General features: G+C 37.8%; 1 protein-coding gene across 2 annotated transcripts in view; it reads left to right on the top strand.

Annotated features, from left to right (window-relative positions):
* TBC1D32 (TBC1 domain family member 32) overlaps nucleotides 1–20349 on the top strand; it is a 235716-nt gene that overhangs the window by 144855 nt on the left and 70512 nt on the right. Inside the window, exons 24-26 of one of the 2 annotated variants that reach the window (XM_025382901.1) lie at nucleotides 5468–5590; nucleotides 8811–8919; nucleotides 9772–9865. In XM_025382901.1, the coding sequence (XP_025238686.1) occupies nucleotides 5468–5590; nucleotides 8811–8919; nucleotides 9772–9865 (326 nt within the window). The remainder of the gene's footprint in view (nucleotides 1–5467; nucleotides 5591–8810; nucleotides 8920–9771; nucleotides 9866–20349) is intronic. The other variant, XM_025382902.1, reaches the window with a different exon arrangement.

The raw sequence follows: 20349 nt of genomic DNA, 5'->3' as shown, positions 1-20349 counted from the left end.
TTTTTCCCCATCTTTGTGGTTTTATCTGCCTCTGGTCTTTGATGATGGTGATGTACTGATGGGGTTTTGGTGTAGGTGTCCTTCCTGTTTGATAGTTTTCCTTCTAACAGTCAGGACCCTCAGCTGTAGGTCTGTTGGAGATTGCTTGAGGTCCACTCCAGACCTTGTTTGCCTGGGTATCAGCAGCAGAGGCTGCAGAAGATAGAATATTTCTGAACAGCGAGTGTACCTGTCTGATTCTTGCTTTGGAAGCTTCCTCTCAGGGGTGTACTCCACCCTGTGAGGTGTGGGGTGTCAGACTGCCCCTAGTGGGGCATGTCTCCCAGTTAGGCTACTCAGGGGTCAGGGACCCACTTGAGCAGGCAGTCTGTCCGTTCTCAGATCTCAACCTCCATGTTGGGAGATCCACTGCTCTCTTCAAAGCTGTCAGACAGAGTCGTTTGCGTCTGCAGAGGTTTCTGCTGCTTTTTAATTGTTGTTGTTGTTGTTGTGTAGCTGTGCCCTGTCCCCAGAGGTGGAGTCTACAGAGACAGGCAGGTTTCCTTGAGCTGCTGTGAGCTCCACCCAGTTGGAGCTTCCCAGCAGCTTTGTTTACCTACTTAAGCCTCAGCAATGGCGGGCGCCCCTCCCCCAGCCTCGCTGCTGCCTTGCCGGTAGATCACAGACTGCTGTGCTAGCAATGAGGGAGGCTCCGTGGGCGTGGGACCCTCCCGGCCAGGTGTGGGATATGATCTCCTGGTGTGCCTGTTTGCTTAAAGCGCAATATTGGGGTGGGAGTTACCCGATTTTCCAGGTGTTGTGTGTCTCAGTTCCCCTGGCTAGGAAAAGGGATTCCCTTCCCCCTTGCGCTTCCCAGGTGAGGCGATGCCTCGCCCTGCTTCAGCTCTGGCTGGTCGGGCTGCAGCAGCTGACCAGCACCGATCGTCCGGCACTCCCCAGTGAGATGAACCCAGTACCTCAGTTGAAAATGCAGAAATCACAGGTCTTCTGTGTTGCTCGTGCTGGGAGTTGGAGACTGGAGCTGTTCCTATTCGGCCATCTTGCTCCGCCCCCCCAGTTTAAGTATTTAAAGACAACTTGTTTTTAGTATGTATCTCCCATCTGTTTATCTTTGTAAACATTTTTTCTTATAGCACCTTTGTATGGTACTTCTTTTTGGAGAGATGTGAGCTTTTTAGCAGCAGCTGTTTGTAGGAGGCTTATGCTTAAGAGAAACTAGAGAAGCTAGGGCAATGCTCCTGGTGAGATGGAATTTTTCTAAAGGCCCACATTTTGTATGTGTGTGTTTGCACCTTTTTCAAGCCATCCTCTCCTCTCCCCTAGTACCCCTCATATATCTTGATATGGAGGTAGACAATTTTCTGTTTGTTAGTAATTGTCTCTATAATCTAACTAGTAATTAATTGTTAATTGAGTTTTTTGTGACTTCTGGTTCCACTGTGCTCCTTCTGCTTCTTGGAGTCATATTGAGGGTCCTGTGTATTCCATTTTCACTGTTGAAAACAGAGGATTACGCATTGACTCTTGGGTTATATTCCTTATTTTTGAGAATTTTATTTTGTTTTTCTTCTTAGAAATGTATTTTGCTTTTATTTTTGTATTAGTCAGGTTTCTCTAGAGGGACAGAACCGATAGGATAACAGGTATATATAAAAGAGAGTTTATTAAGGAGTATTGACTCACGCAATCACAAGGTGACGACCCACAATAGGCCATCTACAAGGAAGCCTTGCTTCTGCAAAGAGCAAGGAAGCCAGTCTGAGTCCCAAAGCTGAAGAATTTGGAGTTCGATGTTGGAGGCCAAAAAGCATCCAGCATGGGAGAAGGATGTAGCTCGGGAGGCTAAACCAGTCTAGTCTTTCCACATTCTTCTGCCTGCTTTTGTTCTGGCTGCGCTGGTAGCTGATTAGATTGTCCACCACCCAGATTGAGGGTGGGTCTGCCTTTTTCAGTCCACTGACTCAAATGTTAATTTCCTTTGGCAACACACTCACAGACACACCCACGAACAATACTTTGCATCCTTCAATACAATCAAGTAGACACTCAATATTAACCATCACAAATCTACCCTTTGTCAATGTGAACTCATAAACATCTGAAATCATACATAATCTTCATATAAAAACAATAAAAAGATTATAATTATGCCTAACATAATACAACTATCCTTCGTACAACTGGAAAGACATCAATCCCCAACCCAAATGCTACTACATAAAGTTAACAACACTTAAATGCTGATATGAAGTCAAGAAATCTACATCACATGATAAAGGAGAAAGGAAATAAAATGAAGATATTTTCTTAGTACAAATGTATATATGCACAAGCATGTTCTTAACAAAATAAAGAGGAAATACTCATGACAATTACAGTTCTCATTTCTGCAGCTGGTCACATGGTCATAGCTGGTATTGATGACTACCTTCTTCTACTACCCATTCTGTATTCTCTTTGCCTTCAGCAAGCACCTCAGCAGTTCATGGTTTTTTACCCGGTGGAGTGACCCAAACCTTCATTCTTGAAGGGTCTGAGCCATTTGTAGTCCTGCCTAGATTTAGCTGTTGTAGTTTCCCATTGACCTTAATCACAGGGCCTGGTAATACTAAGAGACACCCTAATGGATCTCCTGTATTCCATGCATACTCTTCCTTACCTCCATTGTGGAGTAGTACACTGATTTCATCCTGATAGTCCAGGTCAGTCACCCCAGCCAACCTTGTAACTCCCTTCTTAGCCTGTTGACTTAAAGGTAAGAGTAGCCCAAAATTTACTGTATTTTTCTATTTTCATACTGCTGATAAAGACATACCCAGAACTGGGTAGTTTATAAAGAAAAAGAAGTTTAATGGACTCACAATTCCACGTGGCCTCGTAACCATGGTGGAAGGTGAAAGGCACGTCTTACATGGTGGCATTCAAGAGAGAATGAAAGCTAAGTGAGAGGGGTTTCCCCTTATAAAATCGTCAGCTCTCATGGCACTTATTCACTACCAGAAGAACAGTATGAGTGAAACCGCCCCCTTGATTCAATTATCTCCCACCAGGGCCTTCCACAACACGTGGGAATTATGGGAGCTACAATTCAGGATGAGATTTGGGTGGGGGCACAGCCAAACCATATCAATTTTTTTTTGAGAAATGTTCTGATTTATATATATGAATGACAGCCACAATATCCTGTCTCATTCTTTCCCTTCTTCAGCACCATTTGTCCTATTTTTACTGCCTTTGGCTGCCCTTCAATTCATTTTGTGGTTAAACATTTCTGTGATATGCTGTTTTTCTCCCTCCTCCATGCTTTGGATTATTTCTAAGATGAGAAAGGGAAATGCCAGCATACTCCATCATCTTTTCCCTGGAAGGCTAACATATCTTTCATCTTGCCTTCACCTATATTTTACCTAACAAAAATGTTTTTATTTCTGTAAATTGAGCAGAGAATAGCTCTCTAAAGTAATGATAGATTTGTCTTTAGTTTTATATTCGTTTGAATATTTTAGCCACATTCTAGAGAGTGACATTGAATTGCTATTTTTGACTCTTAAAGGCATCCACAAAACTTTTTTTCCTTCACTTATGTGTGCTTTTGTATAGGTAAAACATGCAGTTGTACCGAAACTCAAAAATCAATACCAGTAAGAAATAAATTCCCTTATGTGTGCTTTTGTATAGGTAAAACATGCAGTTGTACCAAAACTCAAAAATCAATACCAGTAAGAAGTAAATTCCCTGGTTGTCTCCCAGACCACAACTGCAGAGCTAACAGTTCTTCCTACTTTCTTTTCTCTCCTGTGATAGATATTTTATGTAAAAACAAACATGTATTTATATGTATATTCATGGTTTTCTGTTTTTCACTCAAATGCTAGTACTAGACACAATATTTTGTGCCCCTCCTTTTTCAATTAATATTCCTTGGAGATAGTTCTTTATAAAACCATAAGCTACTGTGTTCTAATATTTACAAAGTGTGCCACTTAAAAATATTCTGACATTTACATTTTTTTCTGTGGATAGAGAGTGATTGACTCATTGATTCCTATGTGGCCACTCTGCAATAAATATCCTTGTATGTAAGCCATTATGCTCATATTTCACTATACCTCTACGATAAATCAGTAAGTGTTATTGGAAGGTTGGTTTCTTCTTGGATCACCTGTTTCCTTAAATACCACCTTTCAGAGAGACCTTACCTAACCACCCACTCTACCATAGCCTCCCAGCATTCTCATCATATTATCTTTGTTTGAACACTTTTTAATCATAGAATTTTTAAACATATAAAAAATGTAGTGAATGGTATAATCTTTCATGTGCCCATCACTCATCTTTATTATCAGTATTTCACCAGTCTTGTTTCATCTCCCTCCCTCCACATACATTTTTTTTTTCTTAAGTACTTTAAAGCAAATTTTAGATATGCTGTTTTACATATAAAACATTCAGTGCATATCTCTAATAAGTAAGGACATGTTTTAAAAAATGAAACAAAAAACCCTCACCACTGTGCCATTGTTACATCTAACAAAATTAACAATATTTTCCTGATCTCATCTCATAATACTCCCATATTTTCCTGTGTGATTTAAAAATGCACTTTTAAAGTTTGCTTGAATCAAGATCAAAACAAAATCTTGACATTTGGTCCTTTTTTTTTTTAAAAAAAAACTTGTGAGAGTTTCTTTTCCCCTCTGTTTTTTAAGACTTTTTGTTTTCTGAACAAATAATATATAAATAATGTGTAGGATTCTCAAAACTCTGAATTTGATTGACTGTTTTCTCCTTACGGTGTTTTAAAATATGTTTCTCTAATGCCTGTGATTCCCATAAATTGATAATAAGATGTATAGGATTGATTAGATTGAGGTTCAGTTTCCTGGGCAAGAGTACTTCATAGACGGAGCACTGTGTGTGTCCTCTTGCATTATAATAGGAGACACATGATTTCTGCTTGTGTCTTTTGATAATATTAAGATAGCTAAGTGGGCTTAGGTGTTCTCAGCTTGATCTGACAATTATAAAATTAGCCATTGACATTTTATCTAATGAACATTTTCTAGATTGGCAGCAAAATGATGATTCTATCATAACTTTGGTAATTAACTGCTGAATAAAAAGTTATGGCAATTTGGAGTTTTTCTGGATTTGCTAATGTTCTCTGATGAATTTTTAAATTAAGTGGCAGTTGAGAGGAAAATTTACTATTTATGTAGATTTAGATACATTTTTAAAAATCTGGGTTAGAAATTATCCATGGTCTTTTAAAAACACTCAGTAAGAACAACTTTTGAAGAGGAGATTACTATTCTAATTGATTAAAAATATATCTGAAATAACTAAATGATACTTCCTGTAAGATTTATATTTTGATGTACAGGTATTACTTTGGGACATCAAGGATGTACTTATGCTTTTGGGACATATTTTACACAATCTACTTTTATTTTTCTTTTTTACATAGGTTATTAAGTGTGATATGCTGTGATCTGGACACTCTTCTCCTGTTAGAGGCTCAGTATCAGGTATCTGAAATGTTATTAAATGCTCAAGAAGAAAATATCTTGGAGACTTCGGAGAGCAACAGGTAAAAATGGGTAATTAAAACACAGTAATAGCAGTTTTCTTTAATGATGTTTCATTAAGACAGTAATTTTTGATATAGTTTAATATTTTTCTGCTCTCTAAATCCAATCAATTTAAATAACAGAATACAAAGCAACTAAAGTGTAAATGTCACAGAAAGATTATGATAGAAGTGTTTGGAGAGTGCTTGCAGAGTACTGCTTTCAAAGTCTGTTGCTTTTGTTGTGCGCACATGTGCGCGCGCGTGTGTGTGTGCGCGCGTGTATGTGGTACATAAAATTTTAGGTAAGGCCTAACTTTATTAATGGTTCCTTAAGACTGTATCACCTTTTAATTCAGTATTGTAAGATGATCCATTGAACAAAATTTTTGATTTTGTGTCCTTTGCAGAGGCACTCTTTTCTCTGTCCTCTTAATTATGTTAGTTCATAGTCATAAATTCTGATTATTTCCAAAATGAGGTTATGGTAATATCCTGATAATTTTTTTTCATTAATAAATCACACTTGCCATTACCTCAGTTTGGCTGACTGTTGTCAAATTCACATTCAATAGCTGGCATTGCCTTTATGTCTGTAATTAATTTTAAAAAAGAGTATGTCTGCATCTTAGCCAGGTCTTGGAAAATTATTATGGAGTATATTACTTGATACTCTAGGTTTTATGTAGAAGGAAAAGATTAACAGCTGCATAGTATGGAAGCTGCTCACAAGTAACATTTAGATTTTGAATTTAAGGTACCAGGTTTAAAACTTAAGAAAACCTTGACTGAAAATATGATTGTTGAAGTCACTATAGAAATAATACATGTCCTAATTCCATTTATTTAAATGCAGTAATGCTGATCTAGGAAAGTATTCTTTAACTAATGTCATTGTGTCTCCATCAATTTTTTGCTGTCTAGCAAAGAGAACTTAAAATGAAAAGTGAATTTAGCTTTTGTATTTTAAGAAATACATTGATTTTTTTGTATATGGTATAAGGAGGGGGTCCAGTTTCAATTTTCTGCATATGGCTAGCCACTTATCCCAGCACCATTTATTAAGTAGGGAATCCTTTCCTCATTGCTTGTTTTTGTCAAGTTTGTAAAAGATCAGATTGTTGTAGAGGTTCGGCCTTATTTCTGGGTTCTCTGTTCTGTTCGATTGGTCTATATGTCTGTTCTTGTAGCAGTACCATGCTATTTTGGTTACTGTAGACTTGTAGTATAGTTTGAAGTCAGGTAGTGTGATGCTTCCAGCTTTGTTCTTTTTGCTTAGGATTTTGTTGACTGTTCAAGCTCTTTTTTGGTTCCATGTGAATTTTAAAATAATTTTTCTCATTCTGTGAAGAATGTCAATATAGTTTAATAATAATAGCATTGAATCTATAAATTGCTTTGGGTGGTATGGTCATTTTCTCAATATTGATTCTTCCTGTTCATGAGCATGGAACATTTTTCCATTTGTTTGTGTCATCTCTGATGTCTTTGAGCAGTGGCTTGTAGTTCACCTTGAAGAGGTCCTTCAGTTCTCTTGTTAGCTGTAGTTCTAGGTATTTTATTCTTTTTGTGACAGTTGTGAACAGGAGTTCATTTATAATTTGGCTCTTGGCTTGCCTGTTGGTGGTGTATAGGAATGCAAGCGATTTTTGCATGTTGATTTTGTATCCTGAGACTTTGCTTATCAGCTTAAGAAGCTTTTGGGCTGAGATGATGGGGTTTTCTAGATAGAGGATCATATCATCTACAAATATAGTTTGACTTCCTCTCTTCCTATTTGAATGTACTTTCTTTCTCTTACCTGATTGCCCTGGCTAGAATTTCCAATACTATGTTTAATAGGAGTGGTGAGAGAAGGCACCCTTGTCTTGTGCCAGATTTCAAGGCTAACGCTTACAGCTTTTGCTTATTTAGTATGATACTGTCTGTGGGTTTGTCATAAATGTAAAACCCACTTAAACGTAAAATCTAAAACTATAAAAACCCTAGAAGAAAATCTAGGCCGTGCCATTCAGGGCGTAGTCATGGGCAGAGATTTCATGAGGAAGATGTCAAATGTGATGGTAACAAACACAAAAACTGACAAATGGGATCTAATTAAACTAAAAAGCTTCTGCACAGCAAAGGAAACTACCATCAGAGTGAACAGACAACCTACAGAATAGGGAAAACTTTTTGCAATCTGGCTATCTGACAAAGATCTCACAAGGCCTAATATCCAGCATGTACAAAGAACGTAAACAAATTTACAAGAAAAAAGCAAGCAGTCCCATTAAAAAGTGGACAAAGGACATGACCAAATGCTTCTCAAAAGAAGATGTACATGTGGCCAACAAACACAGGAGAAAAAGTTCAACATCACTGATCATTAGAGAAATGCAAATCAAAACCACAATGAGATGTCATCTCGCACCAATCAGAATGGCTATTATTAAAAAGTCAAAAAACAACAGATACTGGCATGGTTGTGGAGAACAAGGAATGCCTTTACACTGTTGGGAGTGTAAATTAGTTCAACCATTTTGGAAGACAGTGTGGCAATTCCTCAAAGACCTAAAGACAGAAATAGCATTTGACCTAGCAATCTCATTACTGGATATATACCTAAAATAGTACAAATCCTTCTCTTAGACAGATACAGGCACACTTACGTTCATTGCAGCACTGTTCACAATAGCAAAGACACAGAATTAACACAAATGCCCATCAGTGATAGAAAATATGATACATATATAGCATGGAATACTATGCAGCCATAGAAAGGATCATGTCCTTTGCAGGGACATGAATGGAGCTGGAGACCATTATCTTCAGTAAACTAACATAGGAATGGAAAACCAAATACTCCAGGTTCTCACTTATAAGTGGGAGCTGGATGATAAGAACATATGGACACATGGTAGGGAAAAACACACACTGGGGCCTGTTAAAGGGTGAAGCTGGGAAGGAGAGAGAGCATCAGGAAGAATAGCTCATGGATGCTGGGCTTAATACCTGGGTGATGGGATGATCTGTGCAGCAAACCACCATGGCACACGTTTACCTATGTAACAAACCTGCACATCCTACACATGTACCCCGAACTTAAAAAACTTTAAAATATAAATGTTAAATGAAGCAAAGAAAAAGAAAAACATTGATAAATATTTCTGCCTCTTTTCTTTACAATTCAGAGACTTGATTTAAAAATTAACACATTCAATCAAAGGGATGACAAAGGTGATATATTTATTTTTTTCAGGGACTTTATAATTGATGGCTTATCAGTGGAGAGAAATCATGTTCTTGTTAGAATAAATCTTGTTGGTGGGCCATTGGAACGGATTTTGCCTCCAAGGATACTCGAAAAGGTGAGTGTGGGGCAAAGAGAAGTGGGGTGTGTTTTTCTGACATATTTTGAAGCAAGATAGCCAATTCAAAGTCACCCTAAATTTTACCTCTTAAATGTCTGCATCACAGAGTTGAACTTATTACTTGAGAATATTTAGGATGCAAATAAATACTTTCAAACGAAAATAATATTTTTGGTGTCTAGGGGTCATGAATGCTAAAGTAGGGTAAGTATTGCTTGCATGTGTAGTAGAGTAGGTATTGTTTTATTAAAAAGTTGTCAGTTTTCTTGTGTGCCTTTGAATATTTTACTTTCAATGTCTTTCTTGTTCATGATACTTAACTTTTATTATTAAATGACATGTTATTTTTTATTTTATTGGAAACATTGAGTACCTCTCCTTCCATCAATATTCAAGTATGGGTTTCTCATGGAGGTTTTTCATTTGTTTTCATTGTTGTTAAGAACCTTCTTGCTTTGACTGTTACTCTGGGAAAGATAAGATAGAAATGATTAACAGTACAAGGAAAGGTTTTGTGGAAAAAACCACAGGTTTCTTTTAAAGATTACAATTTTCCTTTTATGGAAAAAAAAAAAACAGTAAATTTATCATTATCAATTCTGCTTGCTACAAGTTACCATATGTTTGTCCTCAGTACTCATTTAATGTTGTTTCTGTTACAGCTTGTTTTAATGGTTACCCATTGGAATGTTGAAGTATAGTATCAAATAGCTTTTGGTTAATTGGACAACAATTGTAGAATTTATGAGCAAGAAAAGCCAGTTTAAGTTAATGATATTTCAGATAGCTTTAAAATTCAATATTATTTTAGACCACTTCCTAAAGTCATCTGTCTTGCTTCTTTTTTAGAGTGATAACCCATATCCTTGGCCAATGTTTTCATCATATCCTTTGCCAAACTGCTATCTGTCAGACATTACAAGAAATGCTGGCATAAAACAAGGTAAAATATTTACCATCAAATGCTGTGTTATTTTTAAAGCTTTTGTTATAATTTGAAAAAAAGAAAATATTAAGGAAGATGAATACTGACTGCATTTAGCATGTATACATGTGTGTATTTATGCCTATTTCTTTGTATTTTTTTCCTCATGTTTCTTACTAACTTGGTACAGTCATGTGCTGCATAATGACATTTTGGTTAATGATGGACCAAGTGTATGAATGTGGTCTTATAAGATTATTATACCACATTTTTACTGTACCTTTTAAAACCTTTATGTTTAGATGCACAAATACCATTATGCTACAATTGCCTACAGTATTCAGTACAGTAAATGCTGTATAGGCTTCTAGCCTAGGAGCAATAGGCTACACCATGTAGGCTAGGTGTAGAGTAGACTATACCCTCTAGGTTTGTGTAAGATCACTCTACAGTGTTCACAAAGTGACAAAATTGCTTGAGGATGCAATTCTCAGAATATATTCTCATTGTTAAGCAATGCATGACTATTTGTATGAGGCTAATAATTCTTTTTCTTGTTGCTAAGGTGTAGCTGATCTGTCCAGTAGCAACAGCTGTTTGATTTAAAAAAAAGTAATGGTTTTTGATTTGTTGAATTAATTCTGGTTATGTATCAACAGAGTAGTATTTTTTAGTAACTGCTGTGTGCTATACACAGGTCTTGTATACTCAACAACTGAAATTAGTGAAGATTATGGTTCCCACCTTTGTGGAGTCATGAATTCTTTACAGAATGCATTCAAGTAATTAGATAATTGAGTAGCAGTACAATGTGATGGGAACTAAATAGAAAATGTGTAGCCTGCTAGGATAGTACATAAGCAGGATACTCTTCCAAAGAAGAATATGTATATAATGAGGCATGTAGTTTAAATATGTATTTTCTGGATAATAGAAGAGCAGTTTTTCTTTTTGGCAGAGGAAACAGCAGAGGAGCTGGAAGAAGCAAATTATAGTCAGAGAACTGTGGTAGTTGAACAATGTCTAAGATTTGAAATTTGACAGCAAGAGTGACAGGAAGTAAGACTGAACATGTAAGCCCAGCCATAAGACCAGTGGAGATCAAACTCAGGTGTTTAGACATTATCTTACAAGCCACTAAAATTCAAACAGAATTTTTAGGCTAGAGAATTCTAAGATGAAAGATGAAGCTACATGGCCTGTCTGCAGGCCACCACTCAAACTCTACCTACTGGATAGAAGCCCAAATTACAACACCAAAAACATTTTGCCAGTATACAGTGCCTGTGACACTTAAGGCAAAAATTCAGCCACAAATAAAGATTCTGTATGGAGTTATAGCTCTCTGAAAGCACCCAGAAACAAAACCAACTGAGTATACTCAACTTACCTCACAGTTAAAGGAACACCAGCCCTCCATATGTCTATTCAAAAAGCCTGAGTGTCCTCTTACCTCCAGCCAAATGCACTAGTCTCCCAGCAATGGTTCTTAACCAGATTGAAGGCAATGAAATGACAGACCTAGGGTTCAGAATCTGACTGGTAAGGAAGATCATTGAGATCCAGGAGAAAGTTGAAACCCAGTCCCAGAAATCCAAGGAATCCAGTGCAGTGATCCAGGAGCTAAAAGAAAAAGTAGCCATTTCAAGAAAGAACTAAACTGAATCTCTGGAATTGAATAATTCACTTTAAGAATTTCATAATTAGTCATAAAACATAGTCAGAAGTATTAACAGCAGAATAGACCAAGCTAGGGAAAGAATCTCAAAGCTTGAAGACTGGTTCTTGAATCAACTAGTCAGACACAAAGAAAAAATAATTTAAAAAATGACAAAACTTCTAAGAAATATGGGATTATGTAAAGAGACCAAATCTATGATTCATTGGCATTCTTGAGAGGGAAGGAGAGAGTGTAAGTAACTTGGAAAACATTCGAAGTCCATCAAAATTTTCCCAATTTTGCTAGAGATATAGACATAAGAATTTAAGAAATATGGAGATCACCTGCAAGATACTATACAAGGTGACCATCCCCAAGGCACATAGTCATCAGATTTATTAAAGTCATTGCAAAAGAAATAACTTAAAGGCAGCCAGACAGAAAGGTCAGGTCACCTACAAAGGGAATCTCATCATGCTAGCAACAGGCTTTTCAGCAGAAACCTTAAAGCCAGAAGAGATTAGAGGCCTATTTTCAGCATTTTTAAGGTAAAGAAATGTCAACCAAGAATGTAATATCCCACCAAACTCAACTTCAGGGTAAAGGAAATATAAAATCCTTATCAGACAAGCAACTACTAAGGGGATTCATTACTACCAGACCAGCCTTACAAGAGGTCATTAAAGGAGTGCTAAACATGGAAATGGAAGATCAAAACCTGCTACCACAAAAACACACTAAAACACATAACCCACAGACAGTATAAAGCAATTACACCATCAAGTCTATGAAACAACCAACTGCCAACACAATGACAGGATCAAAATCTCACATATCATTACTAATACCCTGAATGTAAATGGCCTAAATACCCCACTTAAAAGGCATGGAGTGGCAAGCTGGATAAAAAGATAAGACCCAACTGTCTGCTGTCTTCAGGAGACACATCTCACATGTAATGGCACTCACAGGCTCAAAGGGATGGAGAAAGACAACCACACAAATGGAAAACAAAAAAGAGCAGGTTTTGCAGTTCTTGTATCAGATACAATAGGCTTTTAACTAACCACAATCAGGAAGAACAAAGAAGGCCATAACATAATGATAAAGCGTTCAAGTAAACAAGGTGACTTAGCTGTCCTACATACATATGCACTCAACATAAGAGCACTTGGATTCACAAAACAAGCTTTTCTTGACACAGGAAAATACTTATATGGCCCCTAAATAATAGTGATGGACTTCAACACCCCATTGAGAACATTAGGCAGATCACTGAGGCAGAAAATTCCACAAAGATATTATGGAATTAACTTGACACTTGAATAAGACCTAATAGGTATCCAAAGAATACTCCACCTAATAATGACAGAATATACATTCTTGTCATCTACACATGGAACATATTCTATGATTGACCATATAGTTGGCCGTAAAACAAATCTCAGTGAATTTTTAAAAATGATGTCAAGCACACTCTGAGACCACAGTGCAATAAAAATGGAAATAAATACCAAGAAGATCTCTCAAAACTATGCAAAAACATGGAAATTAAACAACTAGCTCTTTATAACCCTTGAGTGAACAATGAAATTAAGTCAGAAATAAAAACTTTCTTTGCAATTAATCAAAATAGAGACATAACTTACTAACATCTTTGGGATGAAGCTAAATTTGCTGAGATAAGTTTATAGTCTTAAAGCTTTCATCAAGAGGTTAGAAAGACCTTAAATTAATGACCTAACATCATACCTAGAGGAAATAGAAAAAAAAAAAAAAAAAAAAACCCATCTGACTCCAGAGTTGGCAGAAGAAAATAAATAATTAAAATAAAAGAAAAACTGAATGAAATTGTGACACAAACATCCAGAAAAAGAAGATAAGTGGGACCAATAATTGATTTTTCAAAAGGAAAAACAAGATAGACTGCTAACTAGATTAACAAAGAAAAAAAAAGAAGATCCAAATAAGCACAGTCAAAAATGACAAAGATGACATTACAACTGATCCCACAGAAATACAAAAGATCAAAATACAAAGAGACTATTATGAACACCTCAATGCACACAAATTAGAAAGTCTGTAGGGTATTGATAAGTTCCTGGAAAGACAGTATCCTAAGATTGAACCAGGAAGAAAGTAAAATCCTGAATGTACCAATAACAAGTTTCAAAACTGAATCAGTAATACAAAGCCTACCAACCAAAAAAAGCCTGGGACCAGATGGATTCATACAGAATTCTACTAGATGTATAAAAAATTGATAGTAGTCCTTCTGAAACTCTTCCAAAAAGTCGAAGAGGAGGAGTTTCTTTATAACTTATTTTACAAAGCCAATATTATCCTGATACCAAACTCTGACAGAGACAATAAAAAAGAAACTTTGGACAAAATATTCTTGATGAACATAGGCAAAAAAAATCTCAACAAAATACTAGCAAACCAAATCCAGCAGCATATTTTTATCCAGCAGCAAAAGTTAATTCACCACAAGTTTGACTTCATTCCTGAGATGCAAGGTTGGTTCATCATATGCAAATCAATGAATGTGATTCACCACATAAACAGAATCAAAAACAAAAACTACATTACCATTTCAATAGACACAGAAAAAGCCCTCAATAAAATCCAACATCTCTTCATGATAAAAACCCTCAATAGGCTAGGCATAAAGAAACATATCTAAGAGCCGTCTATGACAAATCCACAGCTAACATCACAGCGTTATACTGAATGGGAAAAAACTGGAATCATTCCCTTTGAGAACTGAAAAAAGACAACTATGCCTACTCTCACTACACTTGTTCAACATAGTACTGAAAGTGCTTGCTAGAACAATTAGGCAAGAGAAAGAAAGAAAAACATCCAAATAGGAAAAGAAGAAGTTAAACTATCTCCCCTTGCTGATGATACAATTCTATACATAGAAAACCCTAAGGATTCTGACAAAAGGCCTCTAGGAATGGTAAATGATTTCAGTAAAATTTCAATATACAAAATCAATGAACAAAAGTCAGCTTTTCTATACAACAGTATAGATTGAAAGTCAAATCAAGAACACAATCCCATTTGCAATAGCCATACACACACACACATACACACACACACACACACATGCACACACAAAATAAAGCCTAGGAATACATCTAAGAAATGATGGGAAGGAGTTCTACAAGGAGAACTACAAACATTGCTGAAAGAAATCAGAGACGACATGAATAAATGGAAAAATATTTCCTGCTCATGGATCGTAGGAATCAATATTGTTAAAATGGCCATACTCCCCAAAGCAATTTATAGATTCAGTGTTATCCCTATTAAAATACAAATATCATTTTTCACAGAATTACCTGACTTCAAACTATACTATAAGGCGAAAGTAACCAACATGGCATGTTACTGGTGGAGAAATAGACACATCGACCAATAAAACAGAATAGAGAACTGAGAAACAAGCTTGCACACTTACTATCATCTGATCTTCAACAAAATTGACAGAAATAAGCAATGGAGAAAGGACTTCCTATGCAAGTAATGGTGCTTGGATAGCTGGGTAGCCACTTGCAGAAGAATGAAATTAGACCCCTACCTTACCAGATACAAAAATTAACTCAGGATGGATTAATGATTTGCATTTAAGATCTCAAACTATAAAATTCCTAGAAGAAAATCTGGAAAACACTCTTCTTGACATAGTCTGTGGCAAAGAGCTTATGGCTAAGTTCCCAAAAGCCATTGTAACAAAAACAAAAATTGAAAGTGGGACCTAATTAAAAAGCTTCTACACAGCAAAAGTAATTACCAACAGAGTAAACAGGCAACGTGCAGAGTAGGAGAAAATGTTCACAAACTATTAATCTGAAAAAGGTCTAATATCAAGAATCTAACAGGGCCTTGAACAAATCAACGAGTAAAAAACAAATAATCCAGTTCCCTGACAAGATGACCAAATAGGAACAGCTCTGGTCTGCAGATCCCAGTGAGACCAATGCAGAAGGTGGGTGATTGCTGCATTTCCAACTGAGGTACCCGGTTCATCTCACCGGGACTGGTTAGACAGTGGGTGAAGCCCACGGAGGGTGAACAGAAGCAGGGTGGGGCATTGCCTCACCCAGGAAGCTCAAGAGGTTGGAGAACTCCCTCCCCTAATCAAGGAAAGCCATTAGAGACCGTGCCATGAGGGACAGTGCTATCCGGCCCAGATACTGTGCTTTTCCCACGGCCTTCACAACCCAGAGACTAGGAAATTCCCTCGAGTGCCTACACCACAAGGCAACCATTTGGGCAGACACCGAACTAGCTGCAGGAGGGTTTTTTTGTTTTTGTTTTTGTTTTTTGTACCCCAGTGTCTCCTGGAACTCCATTGAGACAGAACCATTCACTTCCCTGGAAAGGGGGCTCAAGCCAGGGATCCAAGTGGTCTTGCCCAGTGGATCCTACCTCCATGGAGCCCAACAAGCTAAGATCCACTGGCTTGAAATTCTTGCTACCAATACGGCAGTCTGAAGTCGACCTGGTATACTCGAGCTTGGTGCAGGGAGGGGCGTCCACCTTACTGAGGCTTGAGTGGTGGTTTTTTCCTCACAGTGTAAACCAAACTGCCTGGATGTTTGGACTGGGCAGAGCCCGCCTCAGTGCCTCAAAGCCCCTGTAGCCACACTGCCTCTCTGGATTCCTCCTCTCTGGGCAGGGCATCTCTGTAAGAAAGGCAGCAGCCCCAGTCAGGGGCTTGTAGATAAAACTCCCATCTCCCTGAGACAGAGCCCCAGCGGGAAGGGGTGGCTGTGGGCGCAGCTACACCAGACTTAAACGTTCCTGCTTGCTGGCTCTGAAGAGAGCAGCGGATTTCCCAGCACAGTGCTTGAGCTCTGCTAAGGGACAGACTGCCTCCTCAAGTGGGTCCCTGACCCCATACCTCCTGATGGGGAGAAACCTCACAGCAGGGTTCAACAGACACCTCATACAGGAGAGCTCCAGCTGGCATCTGGTGGGTGCCCTTCTGGGAGGAAGATTCCAGAAGAAGGAACAGGCAGCGATTTTTGCTGTTCTGCAGCCTCCAGTGGTGATACCCAAGCAAACAAGGCCTGCAGTGGACCCCCAGCAAACTCCAGCAGATGTGCAGAAGAGGGGTCTGTTAGAAGGGAAACTAACAAGCAGAAAGCAATAGCATCAACATCAACAAGAAGGACCAAGCAAAAACTCCATCCCAAGATCACCAACAGCAAAGACCAAAGATAAATCCACAAAGATGAGGAAAAACCAGTAAAAACAGCTGACAAGTCCAAAAACCAGAGCGCCTTTTCTCCTGCGAAAGATTTCAACTCCTCGCCAGCAAGGAAACGTAACTTTGGACGGAGAATGAGTTTGACAGATTGACAGAAGTAGGCTTCAGAAAGTGAGTAATAACAAACTCCTCCAAGCTAAAGGAGCACTTTCTAACCCAATGCAAGGAAACTAAGAACCTTGATAAAAGGTTACAGTAATTGCTACTAGACTAACCAGTTACGAGAAGAACATAAATGACCTGATGGAGCTGAAAAACACAGCACGAGAAAATTGTGAAGCATGCACGAGAAAATTGTGAAGCATACACAAGTATCGGTAGCCGAATCAATCAAGCAGAAGAAAGTATATCAAGGATTGAAGATGAGCTTCATGAAATAAAGCATGAAGACAAGATTAGAGAAAAAAGAATGAAAAGGAATGAACAAATCCTCCAAAAAATATGGGACTATGAGAAAAGACCAAACCTACATTTGACCAGTGTGCCTGAAAGTGGTGGGGAGAATGGAACCAAGTTGGAAAACACTCTTCAGTATATACCCAGGAGAACTTCCCCAGCCTAGCAAGACAGGCCAACATTCAAATTCAGGGAATACAGAGAACACCACAAAGATGCCTGGCCAACATGGTGAAACCACGTCTTTACTAAAAATACAAACATTAGCTGGGCATGGTGCCACGTGCCTGTAATCCCAGCTACCTGGGAGGCTGAGACAGGAGAATTGCTGGAACCCGGCAAGCGGAGGCTGCAGTGAGCCGAGAGAGTGTCACTTTACTCCAGCCTGGGTGACAGAGTGAGACCCCATCTAAAAAAAAAAAAAAAAAAAGAAAAGAAATAGGAATGCTTTTACACTATCAGTCAGAGTGTAAACTTCAACCATTGTGTAAGACAGTATGGCAGTTCCTCAAGGATCTAGAACTAGAAATAGCATCTGACCCAGCAATCCCATTAGTGGGTATATACCCAGATGATTTTAAGTCTTTCTATTATAAAGACACATATGTTTATTGCAGCACTGTTCACAATAGCAAGGACTTAAAACCAACCCAAATGCCCATCAATGATAGACTGGATAAAGAAAATGTGGCACATGTACACCATGGAATACTATGCAGCCATAAAAAAGAATTAGTTCATGTCTTTTTCAGGGACATGGTTGAAGCTGGAAACCATTATTCTCAGCAAACTAACACAGGAACAGAAAATCAAACACTGCATATTCCCACTCATAAGTGGGAGTTGAACAATGAGAACATATGGGCACAGGGAGGGGAACATCACACACTGAGGCCTTTCAGGGGATGGAATGCAAGGGGAGGGATAGCATTAGGAGAAATACGTAATGTAGATGACAGGTTGATGAGTGCATCAAACCACCATGGCACATTTATACCTATGTAACAAACCTGCACGTTCTGTACATGTATCCCAGAACTTAAAGCATAATAAAACCAACAAACAAATATTGCAATTAAAAAATGGGCAAAGGACATGGACAGATACTTCTCAAAAAAAAATATACAGGTGGCAAAAATAACATGAAAAATGCTCACCATCACTAATCATCAGATAAATGCAATCAAATCAACAGATACTATCTCACACCAGTCAGAATGGCAATTACTAAAAAAGTCAAAAAATAACAGATGTTGGTGGGGCTTCAGAGAAAAGAGAACACTTACACACTTTTGGTGCAAATGCAAATTGCTTCAGCCACTGTGGAAAGCATTCTGGAGATTTCTCAAAGAACTTAAAACAGAACTGCCCTTCAACCTAGCAATCCCACTACTGACTATATACCCAAAGGAAAATAACTCATTCAATCAAAAACACACATGCACTCGCATTTGCATTGCAGCTGTTCACAATGGCAAAGACATGGAATCAACATAGGCACCCAACAATTGTGGACTGGATAAAGAAAATATGGTACATATTCACCACGGAATACTACACAGCCATAAAAAGGAATGAAATCATGTCCTTTGCAGCAACATGGATACAATTGGAGGCCATTATTCTAAGTGAATTAATGCAAGAACAGAAAACCAAATACTGCGTATTCTCATAAGTGGGAGCTAAACATTGAAAACACATATACATAAAGATGGAAACAATATACACTAGGGACTACTAGATAGGGGGATGGAGGGAGGAAGGAGGAGCATGGAATGAAAAGCTACCATTGGCTGCTGTGCTCATCACCTGAGTGACAGAACCATCCATATCCCATACCTCACTGTCGCTCGATATACCCATATAGCAACCCTGTACATATTTCCCCTGAATCTAAAATTTAAAAAATAAAAATAAGAAAATTAGGTTAATTGAACACTTTTGAGTAGAAAAATATATTAGTTCCTAGGAATCAGTGCTCAGAGAAGTATAATTTTACTCTCTCTCTACCCTTATCAGTGATTCAGGAAAAGGAGTAATAATAGTTTCTCTGTGTAACCCAGAATATAACTGCAGATGACTCACTTAGGCATGAATGTACTGCTGCCAGTATACCCAGTATAGTGTGTCTCCAGGTTACTTTTCTAGTCTCCTAGATGACTGTTTTCAAAATTTCTGTTTTCTCAAACCTTCCTCTCCTTCCCCATGCTTCGTTTAGTTAGTAGCCATGTTTAGTTAGTAGCCATGTTTCCTATTTTATAAATGATGTAGAAATAGCCAATAAAGAGCTTCCATGTGTTCCTGAGGCACATCAACTCACTTAACTACATCTGTGCCAATTTAGGCTGTCTAGTATTATCATAAATGAACTGCCAGTGTGACTTGTGAAAACCAATTTCTCTATTTGTGCATTACATTCCATCTGGTTTCTTCTGAAAGATTTTGCTTCTAACAGTTCTCCCTTTTTCTTTTCTCTCTTTTTCTGCATCTCCAGACTACTGGTCAGCACTGTAGATTCTGGACACACCAGCCTCTATAATCACATGAGCCAGTGACTTATAATAAATCTCCTTCTATATATATACAAATTCTATTGGTTCTGTTTCTTGGAGAACCCTGTATAGATGTTTTTAGCATCTATAGCATAGTGTGATGGAAGGCATCCATCCTTCACATCAGTCTTCAACTAGCATTACCTCACTTTTGATCTTGCCTACCCAGCTTTATTTACTTTCAAGGCTTTAAACTGTTTTCTGTCTCCAGCTAGAGCCTCCACACCTGTCTGTTCTACTTGCCCTGTGTCTACTCTTTAGCCTCTCCAAATCAGTCATTTAATCTCTCTCTTCATTCAACTTTATACAGACCGTTAACCCATTAACCCTTTTCTGGTTGTTATTGAATCCTATTCAGGTAGATGTCCTTGAACAGGGACTACTGTATTATCATCAGTCTCCTGAGTGAACCTGATTTTTACCACTGTAATTTTTAAAATTATTTTATTTTTTAATTGACAAGTATTCTATATATTTATCAGGTACAACATGTTTTGAAATATGTGTACATTGTGGAATGACTAAATTCAACCAGTTAACATATGCATAGTTTCACATGCTTATTTTTCTGATGATAATATTTCAAATTGCTTTCTTGGCAATTTTCAAA

This window comes from Theropithecus gelada, chromosome 4 (assembly GCF_003255815.1).
Source record: "Theropithecus gelada isolate Dixy chromosome 4, Tgel_1.0, whole genome shotgun sequence".
In the NCBI taxonomy this organism is placed as follows: Eukaryota; Metazoa; Chordata; class Mammalia; order Primates; family Cercopithecidae; genus Theropithecus; species Theropithecus gelada.
This window is presented reverse-complemented; position numbering and strand designations above follow the sequence as displayed.